This window comes from Sciurus vulgaris (genome assembly GCF_902686455.1).
Source record: "Sciurus vulgaris genome assembly, chromosome: 4".
Lineage (NCBI taxonomy): Eukaryota > Metazoa > Chordata > Mammalia > Rodentia > Sciuridae > Sciurus > Sciurus vulgaris.
This window is the reverse complement of record NC_136464.1, coordinates 87,922,840-87,935,574: the sequence shown is the minus strand read 5'-3', so window position 1 is coordinate 87,935,574 and position 12,735 is coordinate 87,922,840. Positions and strand designations below refer to the sequence as shown.

The 12,735-nt window shown below is 38.6% G+C and overlaps 1 protein-coding gene across 1 annotated transcript in view; it reads right to left on the bottom strand.

The window, feature by feature from the left end:
* VSTM4 (V-set and transmembrane domain containing 4) overlaps window positions 1-12,735 on the bottom strand; it is a 90,397-nt gene that overhangs the window by 68,936 nt on the left and 8,726 nt on the right. The window contains exon 2 of the mRNA XM_079135850.1: window positions 12,293-12,691. Coding sequence (XP_078991976.1) covers window positions 12,293-12,691 — 399 coding nt within the window. The remainder of the gene's footprint in view (window positions 1-12,292; window positions 12,692-12,735) is intronic.

Here is a 12,735-nt window from a genome sequence, read left to right as displayed (position 1 = left end):
TCCCAGTCTCTAAAACCATGAACTAAATAAATCTCTATTAATTATAAATGACCCAGTCTCAGGAATTTTGTTATAGGAAGGAGAAACAGCCTAAAATACATGCCACGGAGTAAAAGGGTAAATGAATCCACCTAGCACTAGCTCACAATATTTTCCAATGCAGTTTCTTCATTGAGCCAAGCAAAGCTTCTTCAACTGAAGGAACAGATCAGATCCCTGAAGGTTGCAGCTCATTTCCTTATCATGTTTTTACTTTCTTCTCTACTCTGAATCTAACTTTCTGGAAATGAGGTTCCCAAAGCTAATTGTGAGGTCCCATTAGAGGCTCACCAGTGTAGTACACATGACATAATCGCCTTCCTTCCCAGGGACTCTAGGCGGATTTGTAGGTGGACAGAGATGATGTTGGCTGCTGTGCCGCAGTGTCACGTTGCAAGCACACATCTAATTCACCCTCCATTATGGCTCAGAATCCCTTCGCAGAGGCAGCCTCCTGGCCTCCCGGTGACTATCCTACAGTGCTTGAGATTCATGTTCCCCCAATGTATTACTCTGCCTTTCTTCAAATTGAATCTCATTTTGTTATTTCCTGCCTATATTTCTTACCTCTCTGGAATCATTTTTATTATGTTTTACTCCTCACTGACATTAAGAAAATTTCCCAATTTTGCACTTTCTGTAAAGTTCATTAAGCTGATATGGGCTCCTTTTTCAATGTCATTGATAAAACAATTAAATGAAATCAAACCTAACATTGACCCTCACATTTTCCACAGAGAGCCTCTCTAGGGGGTTCTGACACCATGTGCCATTTAGGATCATTCAATCCATTTTCTCTTTTAGCAGGGGTTTTCACCAGTGAAATCATAACGCAGCTCAGGCAATTGAAGAAACTGTATCTCTCTCTTTTCTTTTCCTTTTACCTTTGTATATTAAAAAAATGGCATCAACCAGTTCATCTGCAATGACAGATTCTTTTAAAATAGCCCAAGCATGACTTCATTGTCCTCTAGAGAATCCCACACTTTCATTTTTAAGCTTTTGTGTCTTATCAAACCAACAATCCTGGGTGCACTCAGGAGCAACCCCATCAAGTCCAACACATGCATGGTTTGCAGATAAACCCTGATTTAATATTTTCCCATTCTCCAAAGAACACAATCTCTACCATATTTTAATAATTTTTACAGTAAAAATATAAGACAACAGACCCATTTATTAATGTAGGTTTCACTCCAACAACTTGCTACTTATTTTTCTTTATCACCATACACACTTGCTCAAGGACATACCCAGATTGGGGAAAAAAACAAAAATATTTAGAACAAAGTTAACCCAGTAACACTATAGATGCTAAAATGTGTTGGTTGTTTGCTTTGGTCTTGGGTTTTTCTGTTCTGATTTTTTAAATTTTGTATGACATTTATAATTTATTTGACAAGCACATAACTAAGAAGCAGGACTTTGTCACAGCCAATATCTAAGGGATGCAGCTTTATGTGATGGGTTGAGTTATACACAAATCCCTGGATTCATCATGTAACTCCATTTTTTCTCTCCCATTCAATAAAGCAAATCAAAGAGCAGTAGTACAAACTTGTGTCATGATAGTAAACTTGACTCCATTGTGATATGTACTAACAAGTGAAATCCCTAAGCTGGGAGACTGCCAGTGGTGTTCATGGTTTGATTTTGATACCCCAATAGTATACACAGGTCTTATCTACTCAATCACCATGAGTTTCCTGATACTGACCTTCTGTAACCAGTGGTATCACTCACCCATTCTCATCCCTTCCCTCTTCAGAGAACACCCTCTGATCTTTCTTAGGTGGTTACCACTCAAGGTTAGAAGGAATTCCAGCTAAGGAAAAGTGAGAAATCTTTGAAAATAGAGAAAGCACCAAATGGCAAAAGCATGCAAATGTCATGTTAAAACATGTCATCTATCTCTGACAGGCTTTTAGAGTTGATTTTTAAATAATAACTTTAAAAAATACAAAAAGGAAAAGACAAATCACTAAGAGATATTGTGAGGGCATTCCAGGTGCTTTTCTGATAGGTTTACTAGTGATGATCATGAAAAAATCATGGACACTTTAAAGCTGGCTTTTTATTAGGGCAACTGACAGTCTCTAACAGTAATTATAGAGATTGAATGGAAAGATATGGTCCAGATAAAGCCCAAATGGTAAAGTTAAAATTCATAATATCACACAAAAAGAATACTTGCTATCTCTCAAATACTAGCCAGTGTAATAGGGTTAGAAAAAGTTATGAGATATAAATTCACAGGCACATTGAGAAGCAAATGAAAAAGACTACAGCTGAAACAATATGGCAACTTGTTATGTTGCCAAATACAAGTCACCAAAGGTCAGACGTTTTTCTCTCTCTCCTTCTTTCTCTCTCTTTCTCTCTCTCTCCCCTCCCCCCCCTCTCTCTCTGTGTGTGTATGTGTGTGTGTGTGTAAAGGAAGAGATTGATCCTACTTACAATCATGAAATACCTAGAAACATACATAATTTAAAAAAGGTTAAAAGTCATGTGGAGAAGTTATTACAGACAGACATAAAAAGAATTCTGAATACATGAAGGAACACAACAGATTCCTGGATAGGAACATTTAAAATAGTAATGATGTATAAAATGCTGCAATGGTTTGGATGTGGTTTGTCCACCAGGGCTTCCTGCACTAGAGGCTTGGTTCCCGATGGGGCAGTACTAAGAGGTAGTGGAACCTTTAACAGGTGGGACTAAGTAGGAAGTAGGTTGGTCATTGGGTGCACTGTCCTCATAAGGGATTAATGTAGTACTCAAGGGACAAGGGACCCTTTAGTTTCATCAAGAGGGAGTTGTTATTAAAAGAGCAAACCGCTCTCTCTGGCTTTCTGTCATACTATGTGATCTCTCCCTCTTCCACATGCTTCCACCATGATATGGCCAAAGGTCCTCATCTCAAGCCAAACAGAAGAAGCTATTGGTCCTGGAGTTTTAGTTTCCAAATATGTGAGCTAAATAAAGAACCCAACCTCAAGTGTTTTGTTATAACAATAGAAAAAGGTTAACATAGGTATGCCAACCCCAAAGTAAACTATAAAGTCAATCAAATCTCAATCAAATCCCAACATAATTTTCACTAAGTAAACTATTCCTCAACCAAATATGAAAGAGTAGCCAAGATATTGACTTAAAGAATAGTGAAGAGATTTGTCCTATTCTATGGTAATTAAGATAGAACTATATTGATGAGATGTACACATTTTACATTTAAATGTAGAAATTAAGCTAATGAAACAATGTAGATTTTAAGACAGGGAAGTATCTATTCAATATGAAATATAGGGAGGGCAGTTTACTATTTGGAAAAAATAGCAAGTTAGGTACTATATACCTTATATAAAAATAGATTTCGAAAAGATGAAAAAATGTTGGTTTGGATCTGGAATATCTCCCAAAGGCTCATGGGTTGAAGACCTGGTCTCCAGTTGGTGGCACTATTTGGAAGGTGGTGAAAACTTTTGAGGTATGACCTAGTTAAAGCAAGTAGGTCCCTGGGGGCAGGTCCTTGAAGACTATATTTTGTCCTTAGTCCTTCCTCCAACCCCTCCTCTGTTTCCCAGCCACCATGAGGTGAGTCATTTTACTCCACCACGTACTCCCTGCCAGAACGCTCTGCCTTTCCAGAAGACCAGAGCAATGAGATCAAATGACTAATGACTGAAACCTCTGAAACCTGAAGCTAAAATAAATATTTCCTCCTCTAAGTTAATTTTCCCAGGTATTTTGTCACAGTGACATATAGCTGACTAACAGAAAATTGGTGCTGAGAAATGGGGTCATTGCTGTGACTCTCTCTAATAATGTTGCTCAAAAGCCTTTGGAACTGGTGTGTGGGATAAGTTTGGAAAATTTAGGAGAAGCAGGCTAAAGAAAACTTGGAATATTGTAAGCAGAGCTTAATGGGTGATTCTGTTGAGAATGAAGAAGATCAAAATGCTGACAGGAATTTGGACAGTAAAGACTGTGCTCCTGAGGTTTCATATGGGAATGAGGACTCCACTAGGAATCATATGAAAGGCTATTCATGTTACATTCTGGCAAAGAACTTGTCTACATTTTGTCCATGTCCTGAAACTTTCTGTGAGGCTGAGTTTAAAGGTGATGGACTAATTAATCTGCAGAAATAAATTTCAAGGCAGCACAGCATTCAAGCTGTCACAGTGACAAAAATATCTGAGAAAAGCAACTTAAATGAGGAAACATTTATTTTAGTGGATGGTTTCAGAGGTTTCAGTCCATAATCACTTGGTCCCATTTCTGTGGACTTCTGAGAATTATAGGCAATTTGTAGCAGAGTGTATTGGTGCAGATCATGATGGAGAGAGGGGCGGGTGGGGAATGAGTGAGTGATCTCTGAGGACAAGATGTACTCTGTAAGAACATGCCTTCAGTGACCTACGTGCTTCAACTAGGCCCCACTTAGTAAAGTTTCTTCTACCTACTAGTAGCCTCACCATCTGGGGACCAAACCTCCAACATATGAGCCTTTGGGGGACAACCCAGATTCAAACTATAACAATCATGCACTAACAAAGTGAGTTCTAGTGGGGAAAGTAGAGCTTTCATCTAATTGATGAGTTCAAGTCATTAACATTCAGGGTTATTACTGAGGTATGATTTGTATTCCCGGTCATTTTGGCTTATTTTTGGTTTTTAACTCCATTATTTGGCTATTCTGTAGGGTAGTTCCTCCCTTTACTGACTCACATCATTGTTTTTCCTTTCTTCCTCATGGAATATTTTGCTGAGAATGTTCTGCAGTGCCAACTTTCTATTTGTAAATTCTTTTAGCTTTTGTTCATCATGGAAGGATTTTATTTCATTGTCAAATCCAAAGGTAAGTTTTGCTGAGTATAAGATTCTTGGTTGGCATCCATTTTCTTTCAGAGCTTAAAAAATGTTGTTTCAGTCCCTTCTAGTTTTTAGGGTCTGGATTGAGAAATTTGCTGATATCTGTATTGGTTTTCCCCTGAATGTAATTTGATTCTTTTCTCCCGCAGCCTTTAAAATTCTATCTTTATTTTGTATGTTAGGTATTTTCATTATAATGTGCCTTGGTGTGGGTCTGTTGTAATTTTGTACAGTTGTTCAGTTGTTGTTATTGTTATTATTATTAAAATAAAATGATATGGAATTTCATTCTGTTGCCCAGGTAGGCCCTGAACTCCTGGGCTCAAGCCATTCTCCCATTCCAGCCTCCTGAGTAGATGGTTCAATGGGTGTGTGCCACCATGCCTGACTTCCTTCCTTCATTCAAATAACTGTGACTCAAACTAAGGGACAAGAAGTATCTTTTCAGGGCTGGGAGATAACTCGGTCGGTAGAGTGCTTGCCTTGTAAGCACAAGGCCCTGGGTTCGATCCCCAGCACCCCCCCCCCCCCCAAAAAAAAAGAAGTATCTTTTCTTTTTTCTACTTATTTATTGATTTCTCTCTTTTTCTTTCTTTCTTTCACGGTACTGGGGATCAAACCCAGGGCTTTTCACACAGTAGGGAATGCTCTACCACTGAGCCACACCCCAGTCCCAAAATAACTTTTACTTGAAAGCAATCATGAAATTCATTTGGAAAAATAAGAGACCAGAATAGCCAAAGCCATCCTTAGCAGGAAGACTGAAGCAGGAGGTATCACAATACAAGACCTCCAACTGAACTACAGAGCAATAGTAACAAAAATGGCATGTTATTGGCACAAAAATAGGCAAATAGATCAATGATACAGAATAGAGGACATAGAAACAAACCCCCATAAATACGGTTATCTTATATTAGACAAAGGTGGCAAAAACATACAATGGAGAAAGATAGCCTCTTCAAGAAATGGTGCTGGGAAAACTGGAAATCCATATGCAGCAAAATGAAATTAAACCCATATCTCTCACCCTGCACAAAACTCAACTCGAAATGGTTCAAGGAGCCAGGAATCAGACCAGAAATCCTGCACAAAACAGAAGACAAAGTAGGTCCAAATCTTCATCATGTCAGTTTAGGACCAGACTTCCTTAACAAGACTCCTAAAGCGCAAGAAATAAAAACAAGAATCAATAATTGGAATGGATTCAAACTAAATCTATTGATCAGCAAAGGAAACAATCAATGTGAAGAGAGAGTCTATAGAGTGGGAGAAAATCTTCACCAAATGCACTAATCTCCAGAATTTATAAGAACTCAAAAAACACCAAAAATACAAATAACCCAGTCAATAAGTGGGCTAAGAAACTGAGCAGACACTTCACAGAAGATGTACAATTGATTGACAAATATATAAAAAAAGGTTCAACATCTGTAGTAATTAGAGAAATGCAAATCTAAACTACCCTAAGATTTCATCTCACTCCAATTAGAATGGCTATTATCAAGAACGCAAGCAACAATAGGTGTTGGCGAGGATGTGGGGAAAGGGTACACTCATATATTGCTGGTGGGGTTGCAAATTGGTACAGCCACTCTGGAAAGCAGTATGGAGATTCCTTAGAAAGCTTGGACTGGAACCACCATTTGACTTACTATCCCACTCCTTGGCTACCCAAAGGACTTAAAATGTACCCATACTACAGTGATATATCCATATCAATGTTTATAGCAGCTCAATTCACAATAGCTAGATTGTGGAACCAACCTAGATGCCCTTCAATAGGTGAATGAGTAAAGAAACTGTGGTATATATACACAATGGAATCTTATTCAGTCATAAAGAAGAATAAAATTATGGCATTTGCAGGTAAATGGATGGAGTTGGAGAATATCATGCTAAGTGAGATAAGCCAATCCCAAAAAACTAAAGGCCAAATGATCTCTCTGTTAGGCAGATGATGATACATAATGGGGGGTGGGAGGGAGGCAAGAATGGAAGAAGGATGGATTGTGTAGAGGAAAATGAGTGGTGGGAGAGGGTGGGGGAAAGGAAAAGTAACAGAATGAGACAAACATCATTACCCTATGTACATGTATGACTACACAAATGGTGCGACTCTACTTCATGTACAACCAGAGAAACAACAGTTTTACCACATTTGTATAAAACGAATCAAAATAAATAAATTTCTAAAAAATTATGGAAAACTCACTTATAAGCTTGTGGTGGGAAATATTTTCCAAGATTAGACACAAAAGTACCATGTTCAACTACCTGAATTTAAATTAAGCCTCAATTAAAAAATGACTACTGGAGGGCTGGGGTTATACAGTTCAGTGGTAGAGTGTTTGTCTACCACATGTGAGGCACCAGGTTCAGTCCTCAGCACCACATATAAATAAATAAACAAAATAAAGGTATTGTTTCCATCTACAACTAAAAAATAATAATAATAAAATGACTATTGGAAAAAGTTATACCACAAAAGAAAAAAATAACAAATATGACTATAGAAATATCTCAAAAATGTGAAATATCTACATGTTTAAAAAAACATAAAGAGAAAATACCAGTGACAAAAACAAAGAAAGTTTTATACCATAAATAATGGCTTAAAAATTAATGATCAAATACATACACATACAAACACACACGAAAAAGACAGAAACCCAATCATGGACAGTTGTAACTATGGACAGGCAATTCACCAAAGAAATTTTTAAACAGTCAATAAAAACATGAAGACATGCTACAACAACACTAATAATTGAATAAACAACAGAAATTAACTTATTGCATTAAATATAATTTAAATTAAAACAACAAAGAAACATTTTTTCATAATTATGATAAATAATGGAAAAAATGCATAAATGGATTGTTAATGAACTTTAGGAAAGTAGACAATGCCAATGATGGCCAGAGTATGAATTTGTAAAGTCTCATTGGCAATAGCATTTTGGCATTGTCTATTAAAAATTTCAATATGCATAGCCTTAGGCCCAGCAATACCTTTCCAAGAATCCAACCAACAGAGACACCTGGAGGTGCACACAAAGCTGTTCATGATTAATCACTGTTTGTATAGTGAAAATCGGGTTTCTTAAGTGTCCATCACTGGGATAATGGTTGGATTCAGATTGGTCTTATCTCACTATATGATGATCGCCAAAATTTCCATATAATACCATCAACAATAATTATAAATCAATACATGTACTATTGTTAAAATTATACATGAGGGTATATATGAATGCCAATAGAAGAAGGTCTTGAAAGATTTAAACCAAGTTATGGATGATGATTACCGTGGTTGGGAGTGAAGCCTGGGACATTAGGCCCATCAACTTTCACATATTTGTGTTTGTCTTGTTTGGATCTTTTATTCAAACACATAAATTTTTACATCATTCCTATGTCACAATAGCTTGCAAAAACTATGCAATTACTATATAATGTGGTGCTAACAGTGCTAAAAATATACAATCTGCAGGATGCTGTAGGTGAGAGAGTTTTGCATGGTTTGCAAACTCAAAGAAAGTATAATAGAAGAAGAAGGATGGATGTGGGACCTCAAATAAGATGTACAATTGAAATAGGTCAAGGGAAAGAGACTTGGGTTTCCCAGAGAGGGTAATCATATCCACCATGTCATGCTGACCACAGAAGTATCCACCGCAAGAGATGCAAATTCTGCCTAACAAAGAGCACCTCATATATTCACCAAGTATTTAATGAGGTTCAATTATAAGACAGGTACTTGTTTCCACGTATTTGTCATCACATCATCATCACTGTCATCATTCTCCTCAAAAAGTATATGTTATTGAATTAGTCAGGGTTCCAAGAAATAAGGTTCAGAGAACCAGAAACAACACATCTAGCAAAAATGATTTGTCCGCTATCTGGGCATCCCTAAGCCCAATCAAGTGAATACAGAAAACTAACAATCATGGTTATATAGATGAGTCTATGGATAAAAAGTTATTTTTAATGCTGGCAGGAATATAAATTTATTAACTATTATAGCATCAATTTTAAGTTGGGTATACCCTTTTAACCCAGAAACTTTATTTCTAGGACTTTTGCTAAGAACGGCGACATTTCTGGAGGTTGACTGACAAGGATTTAGCATAGCTTAAATGTTCAATATAATAAGTGGGAAGCTAAATTTTGGTACATCTGCACCATGGAATGCTATTCTGTCACTAAAGTTACACTATGGAAGCATATTTAACAAGGGACACTTGCACATTATTTACCAATGTCAAAAAAGTCAGGCACAGAACAGTATTTATAATAAGACTGAAATGAGGTTTTTACATTTTTATTTGCACAAAATACCAGAAGGATTGACATTGAAATGTTAATTTATTGGATGGAGATGTAGTAAGTCATTTTTTATTTTCTTCTTTAAACACTTTTAGTTTGTTTTTCCATGTTCTCTGTAACTGAACTACATTATTTTTGCAGTAGAAAACAACAAACGTGGAAAATCAGGACAAATAATAAGAGCCAATACTCCTATGGCAGTTACTTTGTGCCAGGAACCATTCCTTAAATATTTTGGTGTGAGTCAAGACCCTCCATCTGCTGGAAGAGGGGTTTGCAACAGCTAGATGAGAAGAGACCAGGCACTGTCTTTCTTTCTGAGAGTTTACAGTGAAAGGCAATTTTATCCCACATTAAGAACAGGAAGGAGCACATGATCAAGTTCACAGTGAAGGGCAAACAGTGGGATAGTGTTACAAAGGAAATCCCAAAAAGCATTCCCTTCTCCCACAGATGGCTTGAGAACCTGGTAGAAAGGAGGAAAAAAACAAATGGTAGAAAACACTATGGAGCCTAGGTGGAGCGGGTAGGTGAAGGTCTTCTAAAACACCTCTGAACAGTCCTGTTTAATATTCCAACCCAATGTGTTTACCCATAGAAGGGAGCATTGAGCTGTTGGTTTACGTTTTTGTTTTCCATATAACAACTATTAAGAGTGGAGATTTAGGAAAACAGGGCCCCTAAGGATAAGCAAGACAAAGGACACCAGGAAAGACACACTGGGAGGCTGGAGCAACAAACCTGGCCCCAACCCTGCCCAGGAAAGACAAGCAGCCAGCCAAGGCTCAGAAAGCTCCCTCCAGCCTGGGGGACACATGCTCCAACCAGAACAAGCCAGATTGATTTCAGGCCTTTTACCTGGGATCATCTTTCCTTAACCCCCAGCAGCTGTGGTGGAGCATCTGGTAGCTATGCTCATTGCTGAGGTCTCTAAACTTCCCATCAATAAACTGTGGCTTTGCCCAGAGGCTGAGGCAGGGCAGACCTAGAGAGGGAGGCAACTCATTATAAAGTTAGAACCACTTCCGGGTGAGAGGTCAAAGAAGCATGGAAGGCACTGAGAGAAAAAGGAGAGACAGAGAGAAAAGAGGAAGAGGAAGAAGGAGAATGAGGAAGGAAGAGAAACAGATGGAAGAGGGGATAGAAGGGGAAGAAGAGGAAGGGAGAGGAGATGGAGCTGGGAAAAGATCCTTTATTTCCAGTGAAGGCTTACAAATTACCTCAAGTTTTTGAAGCAAGTTCCCAAATAAATGTTCTAGAAGGAACCTGTTACACTCACTGAAAATAGATTCACATTAAATAACAAACTAGATTATCACACTTATTTGAAGGTAGTAAACCTTTTTATATGTTCTAATTGCAGAGTTTTATTACTGCCACGAGATTTAGTGCATGACTCCAAAATATACTGGGACATAAAGACAAACATTACACACACACGAACGATCTGTGTTTCAGAACCAAGTGATACTCAGTGTGGGTCCCTCCTGTATTTTTTTTTTTTTAATGTAGTTTTTGTTTCCTATACCAAAATACATTTTTATACTACTAGTCATTTGTTTTTGTTTTTTTTTAATTAATTTGCTTAGGGAGAAAAAGTGCACAGCATTTTAATTATTGCATCACTCTGTGTTAACAAACATTACAAACACATGCTTTAAAGACTACCCATAAAAATTATTTTACTTTAATATATATTTCACTTTAATATATCCCATATTCATATAGAATAGTAAAACTACCCTCACAACTGAGTTTTATTCCTTTGCAAAAACTATCAAAACAATATCATTAAGGCCTTTAAATATTAATTACATATACATCATAAAATTAGATTCTTTTTTATGTATGAGACCACCAGCTTTACTCTATGACCTTCTTGATCTTCTGCAAGCTAAATCCAAGTTCAAAGCAATCAAAGACATAATTTGAGTGCACAATATTAAGTTTTGTTAAAATTGCAAGAAAGACCTTCTTGAATAGAACACTGATGATCAAAAATGATAACCTTTAATTTGGCACTTAGTAGCCAAGATGTTCCAAACATATGGCAAACACTTCCTATCTGTCCCCAGGAACGGAGGGCAGCCTCTGGGCCTTCACCCACTTCCTGATGAATCTCACAGCAAGATGTTGCCTGAGCTTGGCTCAGTTCCACTGGGCAACTCCTCAGAGCCACCAGTATGCCCTATTCATAGGCCTGGCAATTCACATCAGGACCTCCTGACACATGCTACCTCCAGGGTGCCTAGCACCCCAACCAAATTGATCAAGGCTGCATAGACCTGAGTTAGAGGCTGGGCACTGATAAAGGTTCATTCCTTAACCACACTCCAGTCAAGCTCCTCCAAATCCTTTCTCAGCTTGACCTATAAAAACTTGAACAAACACAGAAATCTAACAGTTCAGGGTGTGTGCCTAGAATGACCCACTCTCCACTGAAAATACTCAAGGCTGGCAAAAGAACTTAGTGTTTGTTCCAGCCTTCACCTGATGACACAACCCATCTCCTAGCCTCTATGGAAAGGTAGAAGCCTAACTTCCAGAAGCACCTTAGCACAGTCAGATGGGCTCCACATGCACCAAAGACCCCATTCTCTTTCCATTGCTTTTTGTAATTTTTACACTTCATTCCCTGAAAGTAGAGTCACATTAATTAGAAAATAGATGTTCACACTTACTTGAAGGTAATGAACCTTCTTATATGTTCTAATTGGCTTTGTTTAACCAGTATCTGGCTTTGTTTACCTTTGAGAGTGCACATCTAGTCAAATCTTTCAGACATGAAAAAGATTTTACCCAAAGAACAGGTTAAGTGACAAGGGGCAGACACTTGTTCCTTTCTGTTCTCATTTCCATGTCTACACCAACATCAGCCCCATGGTTCGACTCATGTGGTTGTGGCCCACAGACTGACAAGATATGTTCTGGCAGAGCTGACCTGGGGTCCTCTGCATGGTGACAGGACTGAGGACCACTGACCTGGCCTCCTCCCAGGCCTCTCCACCATACCTCCCCACAGAGAGACCAGATGTGCCCTCACCTCTCATTTCTGTCGCTGAGGAGCCGTTGGACCAGGCTGTCCATTTATTCCTGTGCTTGCTGATTTCCTGGACTTTGCAGACATAATGCCCTTGATCTGCTGGCCGAAGGGTCAAGACTGAGAGTCTGTAGAGCGTCCCCCGCCTCTCCTCAAGCAGGCTCAGCCTCTGCCTGTTGGCGCTGCGACTGAAGTTCCCGTAGTACTGCACCACTCGGAGCTTGGTCATCTTGACCATCAAGGCCTCCTGGGAGTCAGCACGTGCAAAGAACCAGCGCACAGCCAGCAAGCTGTCCTTGCGCCTCTTCTGGGAGACATGGCAGAGGAGAGTGGCATTTTCCCCCTCCAGGTAGTCAACAACAGGCCCTGGGGACACGGTGACATTGAGAGCCCCGCAGACCTCTGCAGAGGAAAGGGGAAAAGAGAAAATGATGATTGAAGTCCTC